General features: G+C 50.5%; 2 protein-coding genes and 1 pseudogene across 2 annotated transcripts in view; 1 reads left to right on the forward strand and 2 right to left on the reverse strand.

Moving 5' to 3' along the window:
• LOC129459394 (zinc finger protein 431-like) overlaps window positions 1-25,907 on the forward strand; it is a 402,258-nt gene that overhangs the window by 24,685 nt on the left and 351,666 nt on the right.
• The window catches only part of LOC134732303 (zinc finger protein OZF-like), a 319,666-nt pseudogene continuing 309,301 nt past the window's right edge, over window positions 15,543-25,907 (reverse strand).
• Window positions 18,097-25,907, reverse strand: part of LOC129460215 (putative zinc finger protein 56) — a 37,754-nt gene continuing 29,943 nt past the window's right edge. The window contains 1 exon segment of the mRNA XM_063614824.1: window positions 18,097-18,245. Within this exon segment, the coding sequence (XP_063470894.1) occupies window positions 18,097-18,245 (149 nt within the window).

Here is a 25,907-nt window from a genome sequence, read left to right on the forward strand (position 1 = left end):
TTTTTCACCAATAGCTGTGAAGTCTGGGATATCTGAAAACATCTCTATCTGCTACTCTCTTTTTCCCCTAACATCCCCACACCCCACCCCCAAATAAACAAGACACATGAAAAGTCCAAGTAAGAAGTAATTGCCCATAAGAAATAAATTAACATGGAGCTCTCTAAAGGGGAAGGAAAGGAACAGGAAAGACACCAGGATAGGCAATGGGGGCTCAGGTCCCGCCAGTGAAAAACGTCTTTTCCAGCCACAGCTCCAGGGCCTCCCCCTCCCAGCCTCTGTACACAGACAACCTTCCACGCCGCTCACAGAGAGCCACGGGGGTTAAGAGACACAGATCAGTAATGCCCATTTTCTCTCATGATTTCCCTCAAATTCTCAAACAAATGTGGCTCTTAAAACCAGGGACTTGAGTTAGCTGGGCCTTCTCTTCCCCCAAACAGAAGGAAACTTGTGATTTCCATGGCTATTCCCCTGGGCTCACCCTGATGTTCACACTAATAGGTGCCATGAACCACCAAACTCTGATTTCCATTCAAAGAAAGATAAATTTATTTCAGTTTCCCCCTTTGTTCCTCCCTCCCTCCCCTCCCACCTTTACTCCTGCTCTGTCACATACATATATCAACACACACAGACTCACAAACACACAAGCCTGGGCAGCTTCCTTCCACCCCCTAAAAAGGCCCCACTTCACCTGGGATCACAGTCTGCTCCCCTGCCCACCCTCCTTCTCTCACTCGCTCTTCCTTCTTCCTCCCTTCCTTCCCCTCCCCAGGCCAAGCTAAATCACTCAGTAAGGCAGGTCTCCTTGAAGAGAATGATCCCAGACACAGAAATGGGATGTGAGCTTTTGCACTGTGATGGGCAAGCAAGCAAGCAGACAGCATGAGCAAGGCAGGGAGTGGGACAGGCTGCGCAGTTCTCTAGCCCTGCTTTGTGTCTCTGATTTCCCACTGTTGCTGCCCTGTTGGGCTTTTTTTTTTTTCTTTTTTCTTTTTCTTTTTTTTTTTTTTGCCTCTTTTGTTAAACAGCAACACAGCTCTGCCACCATGGCCAACCACCCTCCTTTGTCCCCTTTGTGTTCTCTCCTGCCAAGTTTCCTATTCTGGAAAAGTCCAAATCATTGCCTTCCAAAACTTGGTGGGCAACCTACTGGGGACCCAGACTGAAGAGCAGAGGAGCTCCCCAGGTATTTCCCAGTGACCTCTATCGCATCATCATCTCTATCCTCATCATCATTGGAGCTGAACCCCACCTCAGCAACCTCATGAGAGTGAAATAGAGGCACCTGGAACGGAAGCAGGCCACCAGCTGGGTAGCCTGCCATGGGGACATGTAGCCTGGGCAGATAGACATGCCACATGAAAGGTTGCTGGGCACGAAAGGGGAAAGAAAAGGTGCAAACATCCTCAGCTCAGCCAGGAGTGGCTGTGAGAATGGAAGTGGAGAGCTGGGTGGTTACCCTGGCACAAGAAAGGCTGACGTGCGAGAAGCCACCCTCCGGCGTTAAGGGCACCTGTGTGCCAGCAAACACGCACCCACAGACGGAAAGAGATAGTAACAGAGGGCCACGGGAGACCTCCGCCACAAAGCTGAGGAAAAGCCAAGCGCACCTGAAAACCTGCGAGACAGGGCCTGCGCCCGAATCCAAGCCACATTCAGGGATGCCTGCCAGAGGGGCGGAGGGTTTCCACAAACAACACCCCACCCCGACCCGCCACCGGGTAGGTGACATTGATGCCACCTCCCCTGCACCCAGCAGAACCCAGTCCCTTTGGCTCCCTGACATCCGTGGCAGCCAGAAGATTCCGTGCTGGAAGGCTCTTTCCCCAGGAGCAGAGGAACAGGATGGCCCTCCAGAATCAGAGAGGAAGTGCAGGTGGGATGCGACACCGCCTTTCCTGGAAGGCAAATGTCACAACGGTCGGGTTGCCTGGCGCTTTTCCTGGACCGACCACGCAGCCATCGCTTGGGACACGGAGACGCAGGAAGCTTCCCTGTCCCAGGCAGTCATGGAATCCCGAGCTCCAGGATCACCACACCTGCCGCATCATGCTGAAAATGCTTTGGAGAGGGAAGCCATCGTGACACCGACCCCCAGAAAGTTTCTCCCGGATGGACTGGGAAGTCTTCTGGGTTGAAGACATTGAGCCAGAATGAGAAGCCCCCAGGCTTCTCAGAAACAGGGCAGGCAGAGCAAGAGGGAGGACAGACCAGAGGCCAGAGCCCAGGCAGGATTGGCGGCAATGCCGACACTACCACGGCCATCAGGGGAGGAGTGCCCAACGGGTGACTGGGCCAGGAAGGCCAGCCTTTGAGCCACAGAGATGCCTGCACCATCCCGCAGCTGAATTCCTTCTCCGTCCCTGTGTCGAGCTGTGGCTAGGTGTCTCAAGGAGGGCAAAGGGGGAGAGGAGCGAGATCCCTCTTCCTGAAGTTCTGTGGGCACCCTCCTGTGGGTGGACAATGAGCCCCTCTGAGGCCTTTGTCCTTGGCTGGGCTGTGGTCGTCTTGATCCTAGCAAAGAGGCTGCGCAGGACGGGGAGGGGATGAACGCCCCTGCGGCTCCGACGCACACGCACCCATTGCCCAGGCCTTCACAAACCCATATTGGAACGGCGGGGAAAACGACTGCCAACGGGCCACACGACCCAGGCAGAGACACGGGGTGAGGCTGACCACAAGAAAGGCTGACGTGCGAGAAGCCACCCTCCGGCGTTAAGGGCACCTGTGTCCCAGCAAACACGCACGCACAGACGGAAAGAGATAGTAACAGAGAGCGACGGAAAGAGCGAGAAGAGAGGGAGAGAAATCAGAGAGAGACAGGAGGGCACACACACACAAACACACACACACACGCAGGCACACGCACCCACGCAGGCACACGCACACAGACGCACACACCCCAAAGGCACACAGACATACATGCAGCAGGTTAACGCCCACCCACAGGCAGCCCCTGAAGCTGCTGGGTTCTACCCTCCGCGACTACGACCCACCGGTGAGAGAGCACCCCAGGGGCACACAGGCAGACCTGTCCTGGACTTCACAAGGGCACCACTTTTGGGGAGACTCACGGGCACACCGTCCGTGCACGCCTGAGGCTGGGATCCCGCGCTGCCTTCCCGGCGATCGTCTGAGGTTTCTTCCTCCTGAGGCTTCTACCTGCTGCTCCACCCTCCGTGAGTCCCGGCCTCCGGAGAAACTCCTGTGAACGCCCTGGCCAGGACTGGTCTCAGCACCGACTCCGACGCATGATCGCAAAGGGCTCCTACTTCGCCCAGTCTCAGGGACCCATCCCCGGGCAACGGCGGCGGTGACTGTGACCCCTGCGGAGGCTTGGGCCTCGCGCATGCGCACTGGAGAGGCCGACCCGCCGCTTGCTCCGGAGAGACAGGCTGCGGACCCTTTAAAAAATGGCGGTGATGCGGCGGGCTGCGGGGACTGGGGCGGCGGTTTCGGCACAGCCCGAGGCGGCAGGAGTGGGGGAGGACAGCCAGAGGGGCCTGCGGGAGACCCAGGGTCGGACCCGTAGGAGTCCTGTCTCCAGGACCTCCCTGATCGGTATTCTGCTGTGGTTCCCGGTGGAGGAGGAGCTTCGGGGTGCCGGCTGGACTGTACGGAGTCTTCTTCGGTTCCGGGGATGGATCCCACCAGGTGATCGGGAATGGGTTTATAATGCAGTGAGGCGGGAAGGGCCTCGCTGGGGCACGGAAAGATCCCCAAGGCCGAAAGGCGAGCTGCCGGCGGAAAATGCACTGACCCAGGAGCCCACTGCCTCCCTACTTCCTGGGTGGAGCAGTGGCCTGCCTTCATGTCCATGGCCCGGGGGCTCCGGCACCCCGACACAGCTTCCCGCGACACGTGCAAAGAGAGACAGAGGCGAGGCCGAGATGGAGCCAGTGTGACCACACGTGGCACCGAAGTTCCCCAAGAGCAGATAGAGTGAGCGGGTATCTTTGACGCCGTAGGGGGCCATGGCGAGACGGACAGTGATGTCCAGCCGTGCGCCCGGGGGTCACGGGAGACCTCCGCCACACAGCTGAGGAAAAGCCAAGCGCACCAGAAAACCTGCGAGACCGGGCCTGCGCCGGAATCCAAGCCACATTCAGGGATGCCTGCCAGAGGGGCCGAGGGGTTTCCACAAACTACACCCCACCCTCACCCCGCAACCGGGGAGGTACCACTGAGGCCACCTCCCCTGCACCCAGCAAAACCCGGTCTCTTTGGCTCCGTGACATCCGTGGCAACCAGAAGATTCCGTGCTAGAAGGCTCTTTCTCCAGGAGCAGAGGAACCGGATGGCCCACCAGAATCAGAGAGGAAGTGCAGGTGGGATGCGACACCGCCTTTCCTAGAAGGCAAATGTCAGGAACGGTCGGGCTGCCTCGCGCTCTTCCTGGACCTACCACGCAGCCATCACTTGGGCCACGGAGACCCAGAAAGCTTCCCTGTCCCAGACAGTTACGGGAGCCCAGAGCTCCAGGATCACCACACCTGCCCCATCATGGCACCGAGCCCCAGGAAGTTTTTCCCGGATGGACTGGGAAGTCTTCTGGGTTGAAGACAGTGAGCCAGAATAAGAAGCCCCTAGGCTTCTCAGATACAGGGCAGGCAGAGCAAGACGGAGGACAGACCAGAGGCAGGATTGGCGGCAATGCCGCCACCACCACGGCCATCAGGGGAGGAGTGCCCAACGGGTGACTGGGCCAGGAAGGCCAGACTTTGAGCCACAGGGATGCCTGCCCCATCCTGCAGCCGAGTTCCATCTCCGTCCCTGTGTCGAGCTGTGGCTAGATGTCTCAAAGAAGGCAAAGGGCGAGAGGAGCGAGAACCCTCTTCCTGAAGTTCTGTGGGAACCCTCTCGTGGGTGGACAGAGGTCCTCTGAGGCCTTTGTCCTTGGCTGGGTTGTGGTCGTCTTCATCGTAGCAAAGAGGCTGCGCAGGATCGGTAGGGGATGAACGCCCCTGCGGCACCGACGTTGCCCAAGCCTTCACAAACCCAAACCGGAACCGGGGGGAAAACGACGGTCAACGGGCCACATGACCCAGTCAGAGACCCTGGGAGATTCTGATCGCAAGAAAGTCTGACGTGGGAGAAACCACCCTCCGGCGCAAAGGGCACCTGAGTGCCAGCAAACACGCACGCACAGACCGAGAGAGATAGTAACAGAGAGCGACGGAAAGAGCCAGAAGAGAGAGGGAGAGAAATCAGAGAGAGACGTAAGTGGGCACACACACACACACACACACACACACACGCACACTCGCACACACACGGACGCACCCCAAACGCACACAGACATACATGCAGCAGGTTAACACCCTCTCCCAGGCAGCCCCTGAACCTGCCGTGTTCTGCCCTCCGCGACTACGACCCACCGGTGAGGGAGCAGCGCACGGGCACACAGGCATACCTGTCCTGGACATCACAAAGGCACCACTTTTGGGGAGACTCACGGGCACACCGTCCCTGCATGCCTGAGGCTGGGATCCCGCGCTGCCTTCCCGGCGATCGTCTGAGGTTTCTTCCTCCTGAGGCTTCTTCCTACTGCTCGACCCTCCGCGAATCCCGGGCTCCGGACACCCTCCTTTGAACGCCCTGGCCAGGACTGGTCTCAGCCCCGACTCCGACGCACGATGGCACAGGGCTCCTACAGCGCCCGGTCTCAGGGATCCATCCCCGGGCAACGGCGGCGGTCACTGTGACGCAAGCTTCGGCTCTGGCCTCGGGCATGCGCACTGGAGAGGCCGAGTCGCCGCTTGCTCCGGGGAGTCAGGCTGCGGACCCTTTAAAAGATGGCGGCCACGCGGCCGCCTGCGGGGACTGGGCCGGCGGTGGCGGCACAGCCGGAGGCGACGGTGGGGGGAGGAGGACTGCCAGAGGGGCCTGCTGGAGACCCAGCGTCGGACCCGTAGGAGTCCTGTCGTCAGGACCTCCATGATCGGTCTTCCGCTTCGGTTCCCGGTGGAGGAGGAGCTTCGGGGTGCCGGCTGGGCTGTGCTGAGTCCTCTTCGGATCCGATGATGGATCCCACCGGGTGATCGGTAATGGGGGTTACAATGCAGTGAGGCGGAAAGGGTCTCGCTGGGTCACAGAAAGATCCCCAGGGCCGCAAGGCGCGCTGTCGGCGGAAAATGCACTGACCCATGAGCCCACTGCCTCCCTCCTTCCTGTGTGGAGCAGTGGCCTTCCTTCATGTCCATGGCCCGGGGGCTCAGGCATCCCGACACGGCTTCCCACGACACGTGCAAAGACAGACAGAGACGAGTCCGAGATGGAGCCAGGGTGACCACATGTCGCACTGACCTCTCCCAAGAGCAGATTGAGTGAGCGGGTGTCTTTGACGCCGTAAGGGGCGATGGCGAGACGGACAGTGATGTCCAGCCGTGCTCCCGGTGGCCACGGGAGACCTCCGCCACACAGCTGAGGAAAAGCCAAGCGCACCTGAAAACCTGGGACACAGGGCCTGCGCCAGAATCCAAGCCACATTCGGAGAGGCCTGCCAGAGGGGCCGAGGGGTTTCCACAAACTACACCCCCACCCCCACCCCGCCACCAGGTAGGTACCCCTGACGCCACCTCCCCTGCACCCAGCCAAACCCAGTCCCTTTGACTCGCTGACATCCGTGGCAACCAGAAGATTCAGTGCCAGAAGGCTCTTTCCTCAGCGGCAGAGCAACCGGATGTCCCTCCAGAATCACAGAGGAGGTGCAGTGGGATGCGACACCGCCTTTCCTAGAAGGCAAATGTCAGGAACGGTCGGGTTGCCTCGCGGTCTTCCTGGACCGACCACGCAGCCATGACTTGTGACACGGGGACCCAGAAAGCTTCCCTGTCCCAGAGAGTTATGGAAGTCCAGAGCTCCGGGGTCACCACACCTGCCCCGTCATGCTGAAAAAGGTTTCGAGAGGGAAGCCATCATGACACCGAGCCCCAGGAAGCTTCTCCCGTATGGACTGGGAAGTCTTCTGGGTTGAAGACAGTGAGCCAGAATAAGAAGCCCCTAGGCTTCTCAGAAACAGGGGAGGCAGAGCAAGAGGGAGGACAGACCAGAGGCCAGAGCCCAGGCAGGATTGGCGGCAATGCCGCCACCACCACGGCCATCAGAGGAGGAGTGCCCAACGAGTGACTGGGCCAGGAAGGCCAGCCTTTGAGCCACAGAGATGCCTGCCCCATCCCGCAGGCGACTTCCATCTCCGTCCCTGAGTCGAGCTGTGGATATATGTCTCAAAGAGGGCAAAGGGCGAGAGGAGCGAGAACCCTCTTCCTGAAGTTCTGTGGGCACCCTCCTGTGGGTGGACAACGAGGCCCTCTGAGGCCTTTGTCCTTGGCTGGGGTGTGGTGGTCTTGATCCTAGCAAAGAGGCTGCGCAGGATGGGGAGGGGATCAACGCCCCTGCGGTACCGACGCAGATGCCCACGTTGCCCAGGCCTTCACAAACCCAAACTGGAACCGCGGAGAAAACGACGGCCAACGGGCCACACGACCCAGGCAGAGACCCTGGGAAAGGTTGACCGCAAGAAAGGCTAACGTGGGAGAAACCACCCTCTGGCGCAGAGAGCACCTGTGTCCCAGCAAACTCGCACGCACAGACCGACAGAGATAGTAACAGAGAGCGACTGAAAGAGCCAGAAGAGAGAGGGAGCGAAATCAGAGAGAGACGTAAGTGGGCACACAAACACAGACACACACACAAATACACACACACAGACGCACACACCCCAAACGTACACAGACATACATGCAGCAGGTGAACACCCGTCCCCAGGCAGCCCCTGAAGCTGACGGGTTCTGCCCTCCGCGACTACGACCCACCGGTGAGAGAGCAGCGCACGGGCACACAGGCAGACCTGTCCTGGACATCACAAGGCACCACTTTTGGGGAGACTCACGGGCACACCGTCCCTGCACGCCTGAGGCTGGGATCCCGCGCTGCTTTCCTGGCGATCGGCTGAGGTTTCTTCCTCCTGAGGCTTCTTCCTGCTTCTCGACCTTCCGCGAATCCCGGCCTCCGGACACCCTCCTGTGAACGCACGGGCCACGACTAGTCTCAGCCCCGAATCCGAGGCAGGATCGCACAGGGCTCCTACTGCGCCCGGTCTCAGGGACCCATCTCCGCGCAAAGGCGGCGGTCACTGTGACCCTTGCGGCGGCTCGGGCCTCGCGCATGCGCACTGGAGAGGCCGACTCGCCGCTTGCTCCGGAGAGTCAGGCTGCGGACCCTTTAAAAAATGGGGGCCACGCGATAGGCTGCGGGGACTGGGGCGGCGGTGGCGGCGCTTGCGGCGGCGACGGTGGCGCAGCCCGAGTCTGCGGAGGGGAGGAGGACTGCCAGGGGTGCCTGCGGGAGACCCAGGGTCGATCCCGTAAGAGTCCTGTCGTCCGGACCTCCTTGATCGGTCTTCTGCATGTGTTCCCGGTGGAGGAGGAGCTTCGGGGTGCCGGCTGGTCTGTGGGTACTCCTCTTCGGATCCGATGATGGATCCCACCAGGTAATCGTGAATGAGGTTACAATGCAGTGAGGCGGGAAGTGTCTCGCTGGAGCACAGAAAGATCCCCAGGGCCGCAAGGCGTGCTGTCGGCGGAAAATGCACTGACCCATGAGCCCACTGCCTCCCTCATTCCTGGGTGGAGCAGTCGCCTTCATCTCCAAGACCCGGGGGCTCCAGCATCCCGACACTGCTTCCCGCGACACGTGCAAAGACAGACAGAGGCGAGTCCTATATGCAGCCAGTGTGACCACAGGTGGCACCGACGTCTCCTAAGAACAGATGGAGTGAGCGCGTGTCTTTGAGGCCGTAGGGGGCGATGACGAGAAGGACAGTGATGTCCAGCCGTGCGCCCGGGGGCCACGGGAGACCTCCGCCACAAAGTTGAGGAAAAGCCAAACGCACCTGAAAACCTGCGACACAGGGCCTGCGCCCGAATCCAAGCCACATTCAGGGATGCCTACCAGAGGGGCCGAGGGTTTTTCACAAACTACACCCCATCCGCACCCCGCTAACGTGTGGGTACCCCTGACGCCACCTCCCCTGCACCCAGCAAAACCTAGTCCCTTTGGCTCCCTGACATCCGTAGCAGCCAGAAGGTTCAGTGCTAGAAGGCTCTTTTCCCAAGGGCAGAGGAACCGGTTGGCCCTCCAGAATCAGAGAGGAAGTACAGGTTGGATGTGACACCCCCTTTCCTAGAAGACAAATGTCAGGAACGGTCGGGTTGCCTCGCTCTCTTCCTGGACCGACCACGCAGCCATCACTTGTGCCACGGAGACCCGGAAACCTTCCCTGTCCCAGATAGCTATGGAAGCCCAGAGCTCGCGGATTAGCACACCTGTCCAATCATGCTGAAAATAGTTTCTAGACGGAAACAATCATGACACGGACCCCCAGGAAGTTTCTCCTGGATGGACTGAGAAATCTTCTGGGTTGAAGACATTGAGCCAGAATAGGAAGCCCCTAGGCTTCTCAGAAACAGGGCAGGCAGAGCAAGAGGGAGGACAGACCAGAGGCCAGAGCCCAGGCAGGATTTGCGGCAATGCGGCCACCACCACAGCCGTCCGGGGAGGAGTGCTCAACAGGTGACTTGGCCAGGAAGGCCAGCGTTTGAGCCACACAGATGCTTGCCCCATCTCGCTGCCGGCTTCCTTCTCTGTCCCTGTTTCGAAGTGCTTCTAGATTTGTCAATGGGGGCAAAGGGCGGGAGGAGTCAGAACCCTCTTGTTGAAGTTCTCTGGTCACCCTCCTGCGAGTGGACAATGAGGCCTCTGAGGCCTTTGTCCTTGGCTGGGGTGTGGTTGTCTTCATCGTAGGAAAGAGTCTGCTCAGGATGGGGAGGGGATGAACACGCCTGTGGCTCCTACGCAGATGCCAAGGTTTCCCAGGCCTCCACAAACACGAACTAGTACCATCGGGAAAACGGCTGCCAGCAGGTCATACGACCCAGGCAGATCCGGGGAGAGGCTTGACCACAAGAAATGGTGACGTTCGAGATACCATCCTCCGGCGCAAAGGGCATCTGTGTCCCAGCAAACACGCACGCACAGACGGACAGATATAGTAACAGCGACCGAAAGGGCGAGAAGGGAGAGAGAGAGAAATCAGAGGGAGACATAAGTGGGCACACAAACACACACACACACACACACACACACACACACACACAAATGCGCACTGACATACATGCAGCAGGTTAACACCCACCCCCAGGCAGCCCCTGAAGCTGCCGGGTTCTGCTCTCCGCGGCCACGACCATCAGTGAGAGAGCAGGCCGCGGCCACACAGGCAGACCTGTCCTCGACATCACAAGGGCACCACTTTTGGAGAGACTCACAGGCACACCGTCCGCGTACGCCTGAGGCTGGGATCCCGCGCTGCCTCCCCGGCGATACGTCTGAGGTTTCTTCCTCCCGAGGCTTCTTCCTGTTTCTCGAGTCTCCGCGAATCCCGGCCTTCGGACACCATCCTGTTAACGCCCTGGCCACGACTGATCTCAGCCCCGACTCCGACGCACGATCACACAGGGCTCCTGCTTGTCCCAGTCTCAGGGACCCACCCCCGGGCAACGGTGGCGGTCACTGTGACCAAAGCGGCGGCTCGGGCTCCGCGCATGCGCACTGGAGAGGTCGACTCGCCTCTTGCTCCGGAGAGTTAGGATCTCGGCTCACTGCAACCTCCGCCTCCGGGGGTTCAAGTGATTCTCCTGCCTCAGCCTCCCAAGTAGCTGGGATGAGAGGCACATGCCACCATTCCTTGTAATTTTTGTATTCTTAGTAGAGACGGGTTTCATCATGTTGGCCAGTCTGTTCTCGACCTCTTGATCTCGTGATCCACCCACCTCAGCCCTCTAAAGTGCTGGGAGTAGAGGCGTGAGCCACCGTGCCCAGAAATTTGCCCATTTTTAATAGGTTGTTCTTTATTTTTTTTGAAATGGAGTCTCACTCTGCCACCCAGGCTGGAGTTCAATAGCTCGATCTGGCCTCACTGCCATCTCCACCTCCCGTGTTCAGTCATTCTCTTGCCTCACCCTCTCAAGTAGCTCAGACTACAGGCATGCACCATCACATCTGGCTAATTTTTATGTTTAGTAGAGACAAGATTTCACCATGTTGGCCAGGACGGTCTTGAAATCCTGACCTCAGGTGATCCGCCCTCCTCGGCCTCCCAGTGTGCTGGGATTATAGTTGTGGGCCACCGTGCCTGGCCCAGATGGATGATTTCTAAATATATTCTCCCATTCTGCATGTTCAATTTTAGTTTCCTTTTTTTTTTTTTTTTTTTTGAGACGGAGTCTCGCTCTGTCACCCAGGCTGGAGTGCAGTGGCATGATCTCGGCTCACTGCAAGCTCTGCCTACTGGGTTCACGCCATTCTCCTGCCTCAGCCTCTCCGAGTAGCTGGGACTACAGGCACCCGCCACCACGCCTGGCTAATTTTTTGTATTTTTAGTAGACACGGGGTTTCACCATGGTCTTGATCTCCTGACCTCGTGATCCGCCCACCTCGGCCTCCCAAAGTGCTAGGATTAGAAGCGTGAGCCACCGCGCCCGGCCTCAATTTTAGTTTCTTGATAGTGTCTGATACACAAAGTTTTAAATGTCGACAAAATGCAATTTTTCCACTTTTGTTGTTTCTGCTTATACTTTTGGTATTATATTTACAAAATCATTGCCAAATCTAAGGTCATGAAGATTTACTCCTATGTTCCTATGTTTTCTTCCAAGAGTTTATCTCTTATTTTTACGTCTTTGGACAATTTTGAGTTAATTTTTGTATATGGTGTGAAGCAAGAGTCCAAATTCATCTTTATACTTCAATTGTCCCAGCTTCTTTTTTTTTGACCATTCCTGCCAGGCTGGAGTGCAGTGGCACAATCTCAGCTCACTGCAACCTCCATCTCCTGGGTTCAAGCGATTCTTCTAGCTCAGCCTCCCAAAGTACTGGGATGATAGGCATCCTGCACCATGCCCAGCTAAGTTTTTGTATTTTTAGTAGACAGTGGTTCACCGTGTTGGCCAGTCTTATTTTCAACTCCTGACCTCAGGTGATCCACCCACCTCAGCTTCAAAAAGTACTGGGATTACAGGCATGAGCCACTGTGCATGGCCCCAACAGTTTTTTTTTTTTTTTAATACAGAGTCTTTCTCTTGTCACCCAGGCTGGAGTTCAATGGCATGATCTCGGCCCTCTGCAACCTCTGCCTCCTGGGTTCAAGCGATTCTCCTGCCTTAACCTCCCAAGTAGCTGGGATTACTGGCCCCGGCTACCACACCTGGCTAATTTTTGTATTTTTAGTAGAGGCGGGGTTTTGCCATGCTGGCCACGCTGGTCTCGAACTCCTGACCTTGTGATCTGCCCGCCTCAGCCTCCCAAAGTGCTGGGATTACAGGCGTGAGCCACTGCCCCCAACATCATTTTTTAAGGGAATTATTCTTTCCTACATTAAGTAAGTTAGGCATTCTAGTAGAAAATCAGTTGCCCACAGTGTATCAATTGATTTGTGTTGGTATAACAGAATACCTGAGTCTGGTTAATGTATAAGGAACAGGAACATATTGGTACACAGTTCTGGAGGCTGGAAGTCCACAATTGAGAGACTGACATCCGGCAAGGGCCTTCTTGTTACGTTATCCCATGGAGGAAGGACAAGAGAGAGCAAGTGGGGACAAAACTTGCCCTTTTATCGTGACACCAGTCCTACTCATGAAAGTGGAGACTTCATGGACATCTTTTTTTCTTTTTTTTTTTTTGCGATGCAGTCTCATTCCGTCTCCCAGGCTGGAGTGCAGTGGCATGATCTTGGCTCACTGCAAACCTCTGCCTCCTGGATTGGAGCAATTCTCCTGCCTCAGCCTCCCAAGTAGCTGGGATTACAGGTGTGGGCCACTACACCCGGCTAATTTTTGTAATTTTAGTAGAGACGGGGTTTCGCTATATTGGCCAGGCTGGTATTGAACTCGTGACCTCAGGCAATCCACCCGCCTCGGCTTCCCAGAGCGCTGAGATTACAGGTGTGAGCCACCACGCCCAGCCCCTTCATGGCCATTTTAAGAGTCTCAACCTTTCATGCCATTACCATGGCAATTAAATTTCAACATGAGTTTTGGTTGGGACATTCAACCCATAGCATTTGTGGGCTCTCAATTCTCTTCTCACTGATCTATGTCTCCATCCTTGTGTTTTTCCTCCTGGTTTTGTTTGTTTTCTTTCTTTTTTTTTGAGATGGAGTCTTGCTCTGTAGCCCAGGCTGGAGTACAGTGGCACAATCTCCCCTCATTGCAAGCTCCGCCTCCCAGGTTCAGGCCATTCTCCTGCCTCAGCCTCCCGAGTAGCTGGGACTACAGGCACCCGCCACCACGCCTGGCTCATTTTTTGTACTTTTAGTAGAAACGGGGTTTCACCGTGTTAGCCAGGATGGTCTCGATCTCCTGACCTCATGATCCACCGGCCTCGGCCTCCCAAAGTGCTAGGATTACAGGCGTGAGCCACTGCGCCCGGCCTTGTTTGTTTGTTTTCAACAGGGTCTCTGTCACCCGGGCTGCAATACAGTGGTGCAATCATGGCTGACTGCAGCCTCAAACTCCTGGGCTCAAGCGATCCTCCCAGCTCACCCTCCCAAGTGGCTAGGACTACAGATGTGTGCCACATGCCCAGCTACAATCATCTCTAGATTAGTCATAATACCTAATAAAATGTAAATGCTATCCAAATAGTTGTATATTAACATTTGTGTTTTTAAAATTGCTGTGTATTTTAAACACTTTCCATCCAGGGTTCGTTGATTAATGGATGCAGAGCCCATGGATACAGAGGGCCAACTGTATCATAAAGACAACACCTTAAAATGTGAAATATATTTGCAAACAGGGAAAGCAGAGAAAAAGATGGGGTACATCATATTAGAAAGGACAGATTCATTTAGACATTTAAGTATCTAATTCCTCCAAAAAGGCTAAAAGATAAGAGTGATGCAGTGCCATTTAAGGAGGTTTTTCTTTAAGGTTTCAAAATCAAGCTCAAATGCTGTGTATTATTGACATTCACCATTATTCAAGAAAACCTTTAATAATATTCTTTGTATTATAATGTGATGAAAGAATAAAAAAATTTTCAGGAAGGGCTGGTTTACAAAATAGAACTCTGTCTAGGGTCTGAGCCATTTTTCTCATACCCATCCCATTCTCTCTCTGTAACAGCAGCTGGAGGAGTGACAGAGCTCGCAGGTTAAGACAGACACGCAGGTGTTGGCACCTAATGCACTGAACTGTGGAAGTTATGGGAAGTTGTTTTGTCTTAAAAATAAAATTAGCCAGGCATGGTGACTCATACCTGTAATGGCAGCACTTGAGCAGGCCATGGAGAATCACTTCAACCCAGGAATTTCAGACTAACCTGGGCAATATACGGAGACCCCATCGCTACTTTTTTTTTTTTTTTTTTTTTAATTAGCACAGGACAGTGGTGCGTGCCGGTAGTCCCAGCTACTTGGGAGGCTGAGGTGGGAGGACGGCTTGAGCCCAGTAGGCAGAGGAGATTGCAGTGAGCCAAGATCCTGCCATGGTATTCTGGCCTGGGCAACAGAGCAAGATGGGAAAAAAAAAAAGATATTATCAAAAATTTAATATTTAATGCACATGTTTCCCATGGAAATATGCAGGAGAGGAAAACTGACATTCCAAAATCAGCCTAACTGAAAAAGACCAATTATATGAAGCCTGCGTATGTATGTTTAAGAAAAAGTTAGGCCGGGTGCGGTGGCTCACGCTTGTAATCCCAGCACTTTGGGAGGACGAGGCGGGTGGATCACGAGGTCAGGAGATCGAGACCACGGTGAAACCCCGTCTCTACTAAAAATACAAAAAATTAGCCGGGCATGGTGGCGGGCGCCTGTAGTCCCAGCTACTCGGAGAGGCTGAGGCAGGAGAATGGCATGAACCCAGGAGGCGGAGCTTGCAGTGAGCCGAGATCGCGCCACTGCACTCCATCCTGGGTGATAGAGTGAGACTCCGTCTCAAAAAAAAAAAAAAGAAAAGAAAAGAAAAGAAAAAGTTAAAGTTTCCTAAGCTCATTCTGCAAAATGTTAGAAATATGAAGACAGAGATCATATAGTGCAGCGGTCCCCAACCTTTTTGGTACCAGGGACCTGTTTCATGGAAGACAATTTTTCCGTGGATGGTTTGTGGGGGTAGAGGAATGGGGATGGGATGTTTTCAGGATGAAACTGTTCCACCTCAGATCATCAGGCATTACATTCTCATAAGAGGCGCACAACCTAGATTCCTCACAAGCACGGTTCCCAATAGGTTTCGCACTCCTATGAGAATCTAATGCCACCGCTGATCTGGCAGGAGGTGGAACTCAGGTGGCAATGCTCGCTCACCTGCCACTCACCTCCTGCCATGCAGCTGGGGGGAGCTGGGGACCCCGATATAGTGTGTATACCATGTTAAAATAATTAAAACAGATTTGGATGGTGCTGTCCTTTTAAATTTTAATAAAATCGATTAATTTCATATTACATAGAGAGCAAGTCCATCCATTCATCCGTGATAAGATTTTAGAAATATGTTCTACAAAATGTTTACTATTTCATTGGAAATGAATCCAGTATAACATGACTTCCACAGATATAGCATTCCCATCCTCACTCCCATTCCTATTTTGAGAAATTTTAAAAATACAGAAAAGTACAAAAAAAGACAAGATATCCCTATATCACAATCCAGAATCGATCAGTATCTTCTTATATTTACTTGAAGTCTTTTGAAAGAGAAGTGGATGTTTATATAAAAAGCTGAAGTCCCCTTTAACCAATACACATCCCACCTCCCACACTCATTACTTTCCCTTCTCCACTCTTCACAGGTGACCACTATCAAGAGTTTGGTCTGTATCCTTCCAATCCATTTCAAAAACATGCACATACAAATATACATCCATTACCAATAGATAGTACTGAGTTTTGTGAGGAAACTTTTAATTCAAATTTACGAAAAGTCATTGTACTATCTGTATCATTCTGCAACTTGATCCCCCCTCAACAATTTTGGGATCTTTCTGTTAATACATGTGGATTTCTTATGTTGCATTTTACAGATATATAGTATTACATAAGAATTTCCCATATTGTTCGTGATGGGCTGTGTCAGTTGTTTCTAATTTTTGGCTACTACAAATCAAGCCACATTAAATATCCTAGCGCGTATTTCCTGAGCATTCATACTCACAAGGAGAACTGCTAAGTATTTCTCAAATTGTTCCAAGGAATGTTTCCCTATTCCCAAGGTCGTATGCATTTTAGTATATAGCTTTTCCATATTTCTGTTTTTAATCTCTGGATTCACTTTTATGTATAGTTCATGGTCTACTTTTCCCCCTTGGAGAACAAACTACCTCCACTTAAAAAAAATAGTTCCATTATTTCCTCACTTCCTGATGCCGCTTGCATCGTATTCCAAATTCTAATAAATGCGTAGGTCTTTTTTTGAAATCTCTTCTGCTTGGTAGAATCAATACCACAGGAGTCTTAATATTAGTTGTAGATGACCATGTCATCTGTTTTCGTCTGTTCCTTTCCAGTATTTACAACTTATTTTTCTTGTTACCGGCGAAGATCTCCAGATCTGTGGTGGTAGCAATAAAAAACAGGCCTCCATTTTCTGTTCCCATTTTTAGTGAAAATGTGCCTAAACTTTCACCATTATCTCTGCTGCAGGTTTCTCTGTGGGACACAGGCTTTTAATCATATGCATGTCTCTCTCTTCAGTACAAATTTTCTGGTGTCCCTTAAGTTTTTAGTACTTGTCAAAGTTAACCTCATTCGTGGTGCTTTGCTTCAGAAGGATTATTTCTGGGGCATGATGAGGTGCAAATTTCTAATGAAAGCTTTCTCGCTTTCAAGGCATTCCTGGGGTTTTTAGTGAGCCTGAATTTTCTGGTGTCTAATGTGGTGTGACTTCTGGCTGAAAGCTTTCCCACATTCACTGCACTGATAAGGCTTCTTACCTGTGTGTATTCTCAAATGCAGAGCAAGGTTTGAGAACTGAGAGAAAGCTTTCCCACATTCATTACAACCATAGGGCTTCTCCCCTGCATGGCTTCTCACATGCACAGTGAGAGATGAGCTCTGAGAGAAGGCTTTCCCACAAACATTGCATTTGTAAGGTTTATCACCTGAATGAATCCTCACATGTACAATAAGTGATGTTCGCTGAGAGAAGGCTTTTCCACTTGGTTACATTCATAGGGTTTCTCTCCAGTGTGAATGTTCTGATGTTTTATGAGGTACTTCTTCTGGCCAAAGGCTGTTCCACGTTCACTACATTTAAAAGGCTTCCCTCCAATATGGATTTTCTCATGCTCAGTAAGGTTGGATTTGCCACTGAAGGTTTTTCCACACTCCTTACATACAAAGGGCTTCTCTCCTGTGTGAGTTCTCTGGTGGCTGATGAGGTTTGACTTCTGAATGAAAGCTTTCCCGCAATCTTTACACTCAAAAGGTTTTTCTCCAGTGGGAATTTTCTGGTGCGTAAGGAGGTTTTCCTTCTGGCTAAAGGATTTTCCACATTCATTATATTCGAAAAGCTTCTCGCCGGTATGAGTGTTCTGATGTTTAATGACATAATGCTTTTGGCTAAAGGCTTTTCCACACTCACTACATTCAAAAGGTTTCTCTCTCGTGTGAAAATGCTCATGCTCAGTGAGGTTTGACTTGTGGCTGAAGACTTTCCCACATACCTCACAGGCAAAGGGGTTTTCCCCACTGTAAATTCTCTGCTGGTTGAGGTGTGACATCTGAATGGAAGCTTTCCCACATTCACAAGGTTTCTCTCCAGTAAAAATTTCCTGATGAGTGAGGATTTACTTTTGGCTGAAGATATTTCCACATCTCTTACATTTATAAGGCTTCTCTGTGTATGATCTCCCAAATGCAGAGTAAGGGATAAGGTTTGAGAGGAAATATTATCATACTCAGTACATTCGATGCTTTCTCTCCAGAAAAATTTTTGAATATTCAATGAAGTATTGCTACCTTCACTGGTTTCTCTCCAGCATGAATTTTCTGCTTCTCAGTGAGGTTGTCATCTAGCTAAGGGCTTGTCAATACTCCTTAGAAGCAGAGGATTTCTCTTCAGCATGACTTCCACGTTTGACAAAATGCAACATGTGAGTAACAGTTCCCCCACATTCAGTAAATTCATAGGGTTTCTCTCCAGTATGAACACTCTCGTAAGAGATGAGGTACAAACCTTTTAAACCAAAGGCATTTACACTTAAAGGGGGTTAATACCATAAGGAGTAAGCTGTGGTAGAGAAGCTCCCAACTAAGTCCCTTGATGATTCTTTCCTACACAACCTCCCTCATGATTTCAGTCCAGGTTGTGTTTCAAACTCAAAACTTCAAAACGGTGTGGCCTTAAAACAAATAAGATCTGAGAACAGAGGAAGTATTTTTTCTTATATTCAATGCTTTTTCTCAGTCTTTCCTGGAGATGGATCAACGTGCCTCCCAAGTCCTGGTGCCTCTCTATCTGTGCATCATCTTCTCAGGCTTCTTCTAAAATGGAGTACAAAGAACCATAGCACGAAGGAGTTAATTCATAAAGTGCCCAGAACCATGGCTGCCATATGGTAAGCCCTTCATCTTACCTTTATATTACCATCACTTTTATTTGTTAATTTTCTCATCACTAGCAATACAATTTTTTGAGATTAACTCTGGTAGCCCATCTCCCAATATGAAAATAATCTATATTATTAATCTTTCCATCTAAATTATGAGAAGGGAACCCTACTTGAAGTGACCTAGGTAGAAAATTAACATTCATGGGTCCACAAAGCTGAGAGCACTCTTGAAAAATAATCTTTCCATTTCAGAATTTAGCAAGTTGTATAACAAATAATGAAGAATTGCCAAATAGAAGAAAAAGATAACTACATAAAAATTAGAAATTCTACCTGGGATGCTAAGGAAGAAAAATAATGTTCATATTTCTTTCTTTTTTTTTTTTTTTGAGACGGAATTTCGCTCGTTATCCAGGCTGGAGTGCAGTGGTGTGATCTCAGTTCACTGCAACCTCTGCCTCCTGGGTTCAAGCAATTCTCCTGCCTCAGCCTCCTGTGTAACTGGGATTACAGGTGTGCACCACCACACCTGGCTAAATAATACTCATCTTTCTAAGAAAAGGAATATATCAACCAACAAGTGCTTCCTCCCAAAACCCCATTAAAATGATAAGAAAGGGGGAAATGGTACAAATTCCCTTATTCAAAAGGAATAAAGGATGGTGGCTGAAAAAAAAGTGTAAGGAACAGTTGAACACGCACTGTCCAGTCATGAGAACAAAGCACTGGCCACACCTTCATATGAAATGGAAGTTTATCCCCTGCAGAATTTTTTTTTTTTTTTTTTTGAGACGGAGCTCGCTCTGTCACCCTGGCTGGAGTGCAGTGGCGTGATCTCAGCTCACTGCAAGCTCCGCCTCCCGGGTTCACGCCATTCTCCTGCCTCAGCCTCTCTGAGTAGCTGGGACTACAGGCGCCAGCCACTATTCCCGGCTAATTTTTTGTATTTTTTAGTAGAGACGGGGTTTCACCATGGTCTCGATCTCCTGACCTCGTGATCCACCCGCCTCAGCCTCCCAAAGTGCTGGGATTACAAGCATGAGCCACCGCGCCCGGCCCCCCTGCAGAATTTTAATTAGAGCTCATGGGCATTCAGCAAATGAGATGACAGGAATAAGCTGCTATACGGAAATCAGAGATTAAACCCACATATATGGTAAGACCTGCAGCACCATTCTGCAGCTGAAGACAAAAGATGCTGGCTGACCAGGCACAGTGGCTCACGCCTGTAATCCCGGCACGTTGGGAGGCCGAGGTGGGCAGATCATGAGGTCAGGAGATCGAGACCATCCTGGGCTAACACAGTGAAACCCCATCTCTACTAAAAATACAAAAAATTAGGCAGGCACAGTGGCGGGCGCCTGTAGTCCCAGCTACTCGGGAGGCTAACCCAGGAGAATGGCATGAACCCAGGAGGCGAAGCTTGCAATGAGCAGAGATCACGCCATTGCACTCCAGCCTGGGTGACAGAGCGAGACTCCGTCTCCAAAAAAAAAAAAAAAGATGCTGGCAACCAGGTATATATACCTACAGGCAAGATACGAGAGGATCCTTCTCTGGAGAAACTGAAAGGCCCACAATAAACCTCATTAACAGCCTGGCCAACATGGCGAACCCCCATCTCTACTAAAAATACAATAAATTAGCCTGGTGTGGTGGTGTGCACCTGTAGTCCCAGCTGTTTGGGAGGCTGAGGCATGAGAATCGCATGAACCTGGGAGGCAGAGGTTGCAGTGACCTGAGATCATGCCACTGCACTCCAGCTCCAGCCTGGGTGACACAGAGGGACTGTCACAGAAACAAAACAAACCAACCAAACAAAACCTCATTAAGATGCCCTTCGAAGATGATAATTGTCACTTGTATTCATATTTCATTGGCTAAAACAAAGGACTTGGCCATGGCTGAGTTCACTGGAGTCAGACAATATAATCCTTCTGCAAGACGGAGACCAATGGTTCACTAAGCATTTCCCTTTTCAGCCACTGAAGGATACAAGCACCCAGGCACAAAAGAGCTTATGATCACATTTTAGTGGGCTGTTAACAAATATTCCACTAACCCCACTAACATGAAAGACATCAAAATCAAGAGCAAAAATCTATGAGGAAATAAAGGCAAGGCCCAGCAAACAACACTAAAACCAACCAGGAATAGGTAGAAGATATTTTGTGAAAGACTGTCAGGGTTTTTGTAAGCAAGAAATGGAAAGAAAAGTTCCCTTAGAAATTAAGATTGTCGGGGGGCGGGGGCGAAAGATAGAGCATATCCATATTCATCAAGAACAAGTCACCTTGTTCCAGAAGGCATGGCTTGCCTTGCCCCAGCAAACTCAGGCATGGCTGGGTGCTCACTTGGCGGATAAAATAGGATCATAAATGACAAGTGTCAATTCAAGGTAGAAGTTTCAATGGCAAATTCAGAGGATACACCAAGGAAACATAAAAGCTGAGTAAAAGAAGTTCCAAAAAAAGAAGAAAACTCATTAGAGGAAATATTCAAAGAACAAAAAAACTGCCTCTACTCTAAGTCGAAGGGCCCACTTGAGTAAGAATCAGACCCATACCTAGACACATTACCGTGACATTTCAACACAGAAAATACGGAGGTTATAAATGTTTTCAGAAAGAGAGAACAAGGCTGGACACAGTGGCTCACACCTGTAATCCCAACACTTTGGGAGGCCAAGGTGGGAAAACCACTTGAGCCCAGGAATTCAAGACCAGGCTGGCCAATATAGTGAGTCCCCATCTCTACAGAAAAAAAAAAAAAGTAAAGAGTTTCTGAGACCAAAAAGTCTGAGAACAGCTGCTCAAAATATTCATTCAACAAATACTTGTTTCCTTACCATGTGCATGGTACAGTTCTAGGCTCTAGGGGTAAATAGTATTGAAGTAAATTGACAATATCCCCCGCTCTCATCAAGTTCACATTCTACTGGACATGATATAAGAATAGAGATGGTTTGTTAAAAAGTAGTCCGGGCACAGTGGCTCATGCCTCTAATCCCAACACTTTGGGAGACCGAGGCAGGAAGACCACTTGAGGTCAGGAGTTCGAGATCAGCCTGGCCAACATGGTGAAACCCTGTCTCTACTAAAAATAGAAAAATCAGCCGGGGCTGGGTGCGGTGGGTCACGCCTGTAATGAAGACCAACACTTTGGGAGGCTGAGGTGGGCGGATCACCTGAGGTCAGGAGTCCAAGACCAGCCTGGCCAACATGGTGTAATCCTGTCTCTATTAAAAATACACACACACAAAAAATTAGCTGGGCATGGTGGCGAGTGCCTGTAATTCCAGCGACAGGTAGTTCCAGCTACAGGTAATTCCAGCTGAGGCAGGAGAACTGCTTGAACCCGGGAGGTGGAGGTTGCAGCAACCTGAGATCACACCAATGCACTCCAGGCTGGGTGACAAAGTGAGACTCCATCTCAAAAAAAAAAAAAAAAAGTTTTAAGTGCTATGGAAAAAAAGGGAAGCAGTAGTTTCAATTTCGGATAGGATGAAATCTGACAAGGTAAGAATCATGTTAAGACACGAAGAAAATTAAGACAATGATCCTTACAGGTACATGGAGGAAGAGCTTTCTGTCTTTCTTTATTTTTTTTTCCTTTGAGACGGAATTCCACTCTTGTTGCCCAGGCTGCAGTGCAGTGGCACCATCTCAGCTCACTGCAACCTCTACCGCCCAGGTTCAAGCGATTCTCCTGCCTCAGCTACTCTCCCAAGTAGCTGGGATTACAGGCACATGCCACCACACCCAGCTACTTTTGTTTTTCAGTAGAGAGGGGGTTTCACAATGTTGGTCAGGCTAGCCTCAAACTCCTGACCTCAGGTGATCTACCTGCCTTAGCCTCCCAAAGTGCTGGGATTACAGGCGTGAGCCACCGTACCCGGCCTGGAGGAAGAGCTTTCTAAGTAGAAATTAAGCAAGTTCACACACCCGGAAGAAGATCCTGCCGAGCTTCAGTGACAGTTATACTTATCAAACATGATGTCCTTCATGTCCTTCTTTGGCTTAGCCTGACACCCTCCTACTTTATTTATTTTTTGTAGAGACAGGGTCTCACTGTTGCCCACACTGGAGCACAGTGGCACAGTCATAGCTCAGTAGAGCCTCAAATTCCTGGGCTCAAAGTGATCCTTCTCCCCAGGTTCCCGAGTAGCTAGAACCACAGGCATAGGCCACCATCCCCCATTACTTTTAAAAACTTTTTGTAGAGATGGTGTTCTCATTATATGGCCCAGGCTAGTTTCCAACTCCTGGCCTCAAGCAATCTTACCTCGCTGTCTACCTAAAGCTGGGATTCCAGGTATGAGCTGATGTACCTGGTCGCTATCTTTTAACCTTTTTAGAATCTATATATCTTCCTGGAAGCGGCTCCCAGAATGTGCTTTTTTTTTTTTTGGAGACAGATTCTTGCTCTGTACCTTAGGCTGGAATGCATGGCACCATCTTAGCTCACTGTAACCTCCACCTCTGAGGATCAAGCAATTCTCCTGCCTCAGTCTCCCAAGTAGCTGGGATTACAGGCCCGTGCCACCACGGCCAGCTAATTTTTGTATTTTTAGTAGAGATGAGGTTTCTCCATGTTCGGTAGGCTGGTCTTGAACTCCTGACCTCAGATAATCTGTCTGCCTTGACCTCCCAAAGTGCTGGGATTACAAGTGTGAGCCCCCACACCTGGCCAGAAAGAAAAGTTCAGATTTTTAAGAGACAGCAACCAGATGCAAAGCTTGAACCTTTATTACATTCTGGAATTTAAAAAAACTATGGAAGGCATTCTGGGGATAATTGGAAAAATGTGAACATAGACTGGGTAGTCTATAATATTAGGACAACACGGTTAATCTTCTAAGGTGTGAAATGGTATTTTGTTATAAGGGGGAGCTCCTTTTTTTTTTTTTTTTGAGACAGTCTTGCTCTGTCGCCCAGGCTGTGTGGGGAAAAAAACAGAGATCAGACTGTTACTGTGTCTGTGTAGAAAGAAGTAGACATAAGAGACTCCATTTTATTCTGTACAAAGAAAAATTCTTCTGCCTTGAGATGCTGTTCATCTGTAACTCTACCCCCAACCCTGTGCTCACTGAAACATGTGCTGTGGCAACTCAGGGTTAAATGGATTAAGGGCTGTGCAGGATGTGCTTTGTTAAACAAATGCTTGAAGGCAGCATAGTTGTTAAGAGTCATCACCACTCCCTAATCTCAAGTACCCAGAGACACCACACACTACAGAATGCCGCAGGGACCTCTGCCTAGGAAAGTCAGGTATTGTCCAAGGTTTCTCCCCATGTGATAGTCTGAAATATGGCCCCATGGGAAGGGAAAGACCTGACCGTCCCCTAGCCTGACACCCGTAAAGGGTCTGTGCTGAGGAGGATTAGTAAAAAAGGAAGGCCTCTTTGCAGTTGAGACAAGAGGAAGGCATCTGTCTCCTGCTCTTCCCTGGGCAATGGAATGTCTCCGTGTCAAGCCCAATCCTATATTCCACCTACCGAGATAGGGGAAAACTGCCTTAGGGCTGGAGGTGAAACATGCTGGCAACAATACTGCTCTTTAAGGCATTGAGATGTTTATGTATATGCACATCAAAAGCACAGCACTTTTTTCTTTACCTTGTTTATGATGCAGAGACATTTGTTCATGTTTTCCTGCTGAACTTCTCTCCACTATTACCCTATTGTCCTGCCACATCCCCCTCTCCGAGAAACGCCCGATAATGATCAATAAATACCAAGGGAACTCAAGAGGCTGGGGCCGGTGCACGTCCTCCATATGCTGAATGCTGGTCCCCTGGGCCCATTTTTCTTTCTCTATATTTTGTCTCTGTGTATCTTTCTTTTCCAAGTCTCTCCTTCCACCTGATGAGAAACGCCCTCAGGTGTGGAGGGGCAACTCACCCCTTCAGGCTGGTGTGCAGTGGCGCGATCTCGACTCACTGCAACCTCGGCCTCCTGGCTTCAAGTGATTCTCCTGCCTCAACCTCCCAAGTAGCTGGGATTACAGGCATATGTCACCACGCCTGACTAATTTTTGTATTTTTAGTAGAGACAGGGTTTCACTATGTTGGCCAGGCTGGTCTCGAACTTCTGACGTCTGGTGATCTGCCCGCGTCTGCCTCCCAAAGTGCTGGCATTACAGGCATGAGCCACCACGCCCAGCCGGGAGCTGCTTTTTTTGGTAGAAAATACATATTTAATTTTTTAGAAGTAAAACATCATGATGCCTCAGCACACAAAATAAACACATGGATATGGACATACAAAAGCGTGGCAAAATATTAATTTTTGAATCCACATGCTGGGTACATAAGAGATTGTTTTACTATTCCTTCAGCACTTGTTATATTTAAAAAATGTTCATATGAAAAAATAATTGAATGGCTGGGCATGGTGACTCACACCTATAATCCCAGCACTTTGGGGCCTAGAGTTTAAGACAAGCCCGACAAACATGGGGAAACCTCATCTCTACTAAAAATACAACAAATTAGCTGGATGTGGTGGCACGCTCCTATAATCCCAGCTACTCAAGAGGCTGAGACAGGAGAATCACTTGAACCCAGGAGGTGGAGGTTGTAGTGAGCCCAGATCGACCATTGCACTCCAGCCTGGGTGACAGAGGGAGACTGTGTCTCGAAAAAAAAAAAAAGAGGCCAGGCGTGGTGGCTCACGCTTGTAATCCCAGCACTTTGGGAGGCCGAGGCGGGCGGACCACGAGGTCAGGAGATCGAGACCACGGTGAAACCCCGTCTCTACTAAAAAATACAAGAAATTAGCCGGGCGTGGTGGCGGGCGCCTGTAGTCCCAGCTACTCAGAGAGGCTGAGGCAGGAGAATGGCGTGAACCCGGGAGGCAGAGCATGCAGTGAGCCGAGATCGTGCCACTGCACTCCAGCCTAGGCGACAGAGCGAGACTCTGTCTCAAAAAAAAAAGAAAAAACAAGTGATCAGTATTTCCACAAAAAAAATCATAGATTATTTAACAGCAACTCATGCGTTCTCAAACTACTGATCAGAAAAAGAAAACATGGACCTTCCTTTTAACAGGATTACGATGCAGACTATGGACGGCAAAATCTAAACCCATGTTTAAGGCATCATTTACTGAGAACTTGTAAGTTCCTCTGGAAAACATGAAGTAATAGACAAGCAGAGGGATGATGAAAAAGGGCAGAAGTAACAGAAACATTTTAATGAAAACTGAATTCAAGTTTATATAAGTAGTACCTACATAAGTAGAATATTTCATAATCAAAGGCCGATTCAAAAATTTTATAAAGAGA

Source organism: Symphalangus syndactylus, chromosome 13 (assembly GCF_028878055.3).
Source record: "Symphalangus syndactylus isolate Jambi chromosome 13, NHGRI_mSymSyn1-v2.1_pri, whole genome shotgun sequence".
Taxonomy (NCBI): domain Eukaryota; kingdom Metazoa; phylum Chordata; class Mammalia; order Primates; family Hylobatidae; genus Symphalangus; species Symphalangus syndactylus.